Below are 4,949 nucleotides of genomic sequence, written 5' to 3'. Positions count from 1 at the left end.
GGAACACTTCAGAAAACCATTGTCAGTAAATACAGTTCGGCGCTACATCCGTAAGTGCAACTTGAAACTCTACTATGCAAATCAAAATCCATGATAACAACAACACCCAGAAACCCCGCCGGCTTCTCTGGGCCCGAGCTCATCTAAGATGAACTTATGCAAAGTGGAAAAGTGTTCTGTGGTCCGACAAGTCCACATTTCAAATTGTTTTTGGAAATTGTGGACGTCGTGTACTCCGGGCCAAAGAGGAAAAGAACCATCCGGACCGTTATGGATGTAAAGTTCAAAAGCCAGCATCTGTGATGGTATGGGGCTGTGGTAGTGCCAATGGCATGGGTAACTTACACATCTGTGAAGGCACCATTAATGCTCAAAGGTACATACAGGTTTTGGAGAAACATATGCTGCCATCCAAGCAATGTTTTTTTCATGGACACCCCTGGTTATTTCAGCAAGACAATGCCAAACCAAATTGTTTGTGAACAAACAGCCAGCTAAAATTTGTTTATTCACATAGGAATGGCTAATTTGAATGAGAAAATCCCACCCAGAATGTAAATCCATCCATCCATCCATTTTCTGAGCCACTTCTCTCACTAGGGTCGTGGGCGTGCTGGAGCCCATCCCAGCCATCATCGGGCAGGAGGCTGAGTACCCCCTGAACTGATTGCCAGCCAATTGCAGGGCACATACAAACAAACAACCATTCGCACTCACATTCACATTCACATTCACAGTCTGTGCCGTCTAAACAGCTTTGAAGTTCTATCTTTGCTTCGTTGGTCCATTTGTTCACTGTTTTCACCGTAGGCTTCGTGCATTTAAGTTTTTGGCTGTATGTTGGTATTAAGTGAATTAAGCAGTGATCTGACGAGCCCAGAGCTCACTTATTCTCAAACATCCATCCATCTATTTTCCGTACTCCTTATCGTCACTAGGGTTCGGGGTGTGCTGGCGCATATCTTAGCAGACTTCGGGCGGGGTACACCCTGAACTGGTCGCCAGCCTATCGCAGGGCATATTCTTAAACATCCATCCATAAAAAATATAATCTTGATAAAATAACATGAATTAAGTCAAATTCAGCCCAAGAAATGGCCTTGTATTATTTTGTTTCTACTTGTTAAACAGCACAATAGGCTCACCAGACAAAAATTACAAAACCTGGAACAAGGCTATAGTCGAAATAAAAAGTCTACACACCCCTGTTCAATTACCAGGTATTTGTTATGTAAAAATAATGGGACAAAGATAAATCATTTAAAAACTTTTTCCACTATTAATGTGACCTAGAACCTGTAAAACTCGATTTTTGGGAGGTAAAAATAAACAACTGAAAAAATGCGGCTGCACAAGAGTCCACACACTTGAATAACTGGCATGTGCCTGCGTTCAAAAGTAACCAATCACATTCAAACTCATGTTAAAAAGGAGTCCAAACACATCTACCACTTTTCAAGTACTACAAATAAAACAAAACAATACATGCATAGGGCCTTACAGAAACACTATTTGCTCTATTCACTAAAACGACTGAATGAAAAAGCTGCTTATTGACCAGATGTATTGATAAAGTATAGACTTTTTAGTAGATGGCCTATGGTACTTGGACTACAATTTAGTTAATGTGTGTGCATGTGTGTGTGTGTGTGTGTGTGTGTGTGTGCGTGCCTGTGTTTGTGTGTGTGAGTGTGAGCAAGAGAGCAAGAATACAGCATGTACCCCAAAGGATGCACATTTTACAGTTGCTTTTTATGACCAAATAGGGCTAATGTTGCCGTGTGCACAGCCAAAGCAAGAACAAACATCTGTAACTTACCATAAGGTGTTTTATCAAGTTAAAAGTGGGTTGATATTTCCACATTTGGCCAGACACAGACAACAACGCATGACAAAGCTGTTGTTTTTTGTAATCTTAAATGTTAACACGAGTTGCAAGCTGCTGAGTCATCCATTTCTTTCTACCACTCTGCACATAAATGAGTCACTTTGGCAAGCCCGCGAAGACTGTGTGCAGCCATGTGATTGCCTCGCCTCATTTGACTTGTGGAGTGCAATAGAGGTGCGACAATTAATCAATTAATCGAGCACTAATCGAGTATTAAATTAATTGACAATTTTGATAATCGACAGTTAAGCGGCAGTGTCTAACTTAAAATTGCCCAAATCCTCAGAATTTCAGCCTCTCAACAGTTATTATTCTTAGATTTCCGTAGTCCTCCATGAAAGCAGACTGATTATCTTCGTGATTAATAAAAATCTGACATTTTTCAACATCTGCTTTTACTTTGGAAAAGAATGATCAACATTTATGCCTATTTTCGTAAATATTACGGACCAATACAGTAACTGAATCATGATCAATTAATGTTGATGCATTTTTCTATACTGTCAATTTGAAATATGCGGTTTTTGAATAAAGGGATATATTTTTAAAATAAGATTAATACAAAAATAATTGACAGATTATAATTTATCGATTATTAAAATAATCATTAATTGCAGCCCTAAAATGGAGTCGAACGCCACTAGTGGTTACATTGGATTGGTGAAACAGTATCCGATGAGGAAGTCTGGCTGATGAATATAAATAGATCTACACAAGCGATTATCAATAAATAAAAGTAGCAAGCACAAAGTAGCCCAATGTAATGGCGTAAATTAAAGTACTGTTGTTTAAAAGTAAAAAGTATGTTCCATTAAAACCACTCTGGCAAATACAATTTATCTCAAATGTTACTTAAGTAACCGTAATGGAGTAAAAGTAAAAGTACTACCACCTCTGATTACACTATCTACTCCAAGCCCCATTATACTGTACTGGCTAGCTCTTTATAATATAAAAGTTATACACTAATGTAGGCGGCATGGTAGGTTAATTGACAACTCTAAATTGCCCGTAGGTCTGAATGTGAGTGCAAATGGTTATTTGTTTGTATGTGCCCTGCGATTGGCTGGAAACCAGTTCAGGGTGTACCCCGCCTCCTGCCCGATGATAGCTGGGCTAGGCTCCAGCGCGCCCGCGACCCTAGTGAGGAGAAGCGGCTCAGAAAATGAATGGATGGATGGATACACTAATGTACCATTTATCCAGCAGCACAGTCGTGGTTTCACAACATTACAATTTGGCAGCAAACAGGCAAATGACTACATCTTTAAAGGAAATCTCTGTTAAGGAACAGTAAGTCAAAATCATAACTCCCATAAGTCTGTCTTCAAAATGCAACGTCAAAGGACTTCAGAGGGAAGTGCAGCAGCACGAGAAAAATAAAGAAAAAGAAAAATTGATGCTGTGAAATAAAGGCAACGTGGCTAAATTACGCTATTTTAGGAGGGGAATCCAGGCTGTTTGCTATCTGCTCAGTCATACATCGTAAAGCTGAAGGGGCAACCCTGGAAAAAAACAACCAATGGTTGGTCTCTTTAATTTTAATGAATTCATTTATTTTTATCTACAGAAAGTAATCATCTTACGTGGCTTGAACCCACAACCATTGATTCGGGAAGTTAAATAAAGCATGGGAGACACCGAGCATGTTTTAACACAAGTGTGTTTTATTTAGATGACAGTAAGTGTACACCTCCAACAAAATCAGCTAGAGAAACTCCCTTTATGTTCAACATTCATGACTCATGCAAATGGATTCCCTGTCAAATTGGACTGAAAACATAATGTACTTGAAGCAAAACAAGAATGTTAAAACCAGTCTAGGTGGCGTGTGAAACATTTTACTTTAATCACATTTAAATATGTGTGTATGTGCGTCATGAAATGAATTAGCCATCTATTCCAATATAAGAAGATGAACCTCGCTTGAGTCCGTCTGACATCTGCGGAGAGTCACACAGCTCATCTTGCCTACTGAACATACTGTGAGTGGTCAAGGAAGTTGTGTTATGGAATTTAGAGAGGATATGCTGGATGTGTTTTGGGCTAAAAATATGTTTAAATCAATTCTGTTGTATTTCTTTTTTCAAGAGAATGTCTCTTGTTTGTCCAAAACAATTACAGGAACAGACATTTCCCCAACCTGAGGAATCATGGGTCGCCTGGATGAAGTCATTATAAAGTTGTCCGACGTCTTTGAGGAATACAACACTGACGATGGCAAAAAACGTTTGGACAAGGAGGAGTTTGACGCCTTGGTGCAGAATGAAGTCAATGTTGACAACTTTCAAGTGAGGCCCTTTTGCCAACACAATGAACACATTCACAACATGGGACACATTTACATGCATGTGCAATATTATGTGTGACTTAATGTTTTCTTGATTTTGGGTTTGACAGGGAAACATCACTCTGCAGAATATCATGACCATATTTAAGCAGATGGACAGGAACAATGATGGCGAGCTCAAACTCCTTGAGTTCTGCAGAGCTGTTTCTCAGCTGGTGGTTTTGTACCACCGCAAGAAACACGGGCATGAAAATTAAAAAAAGTACAGTCATATGATCAGGGATAACTATGTTGTTATTATCATACTGCTGTAATTGACTACATATACATTCCTTCATTTGGGTTTAGTACAAAGTTGCTTGTCTTTCTGTATGCTTCTTTTCTTTTCAGGGAGTGAATAAAAAATAAATAAATAAAAAAGTCTTTGGAGTTTCTGGGACTTTATTGTAGTGGTTCTCAAACCTTTTTTTGACATGCATTGGAAGAAAGGAAGAAAACAATTCACAATCCCTCAACACCAAAAATGGTTTAACTTATTGGGAAAAAAAACAATTAGATCAACATTAAAAAAAAGCAAACAAACAAAAAATAACCTAAAAGTAATAATCCATCCATTTTCTGAGCCGCTTCTCCTCACTTGGGTCGCGGGTGTGCTGGAGCCTATCCCAGCTATCATGGGGCAGGAGGTGGGGTACACCCTGAACTGGTTGCCAGCCAATCGCAGAGCACATACAAACAAACAACCATTCGCACTCACATTCACATTCACTT

The 4,949-nt window shown here is 39.1% G+C and overlaps 1 protein-coding gene across 1 annotated transcript; it reads left to right on the top strand.

The window, feature by feature from the left end:
* The first annotated feature begins 3,717 nt into the window (after positions 1-3,717).
* Positions 3,718-4,601, top strand: LOC133479531 (protein S100-G-like). Its single transcript, XM_061776652.1, has 3 exons — positions 3,718-3,873; positions 4,013-4,179; positions 4,289-4,601. The coding sequence occupies exons 2-3, from the start codon at positions 4,042-4,044 to the stop codon at positions 4,433-4,435; spliced, it is 285 nt and encodes a 94-aa protein (XP_061632636.1). The 5' UTR covers positions 3,718-3,873; positions 4,013-4,041; the 3' UTR covers positions 4,436-4,601.
* The last annotated feature ends 348 nt before the right edge of the window (positions 4,602-4,949 follow it).

This window comes from Phyllopteryx taeniolatus, chromosome 6 (assembly GCF_024500385.1).
Source record: "Phyllopteryx taeniolatus isolate TA_2022b chromosome 6, UOR_Ptae_1.2, whole genome shotgun sequence".
Lineage (NCBI taxonomy): Eukaryota > Metazoa > Chordata > Actinopteri > Syngnathiformes > Syngnathidae > Phyllopteryx > Phyllopteryx taeniolatus.
The sequence above is the reverse complement of the archived record's forward strand: the minus strand, read 5'-3'. Positions and strand labels throughout refer to the sequence as shown.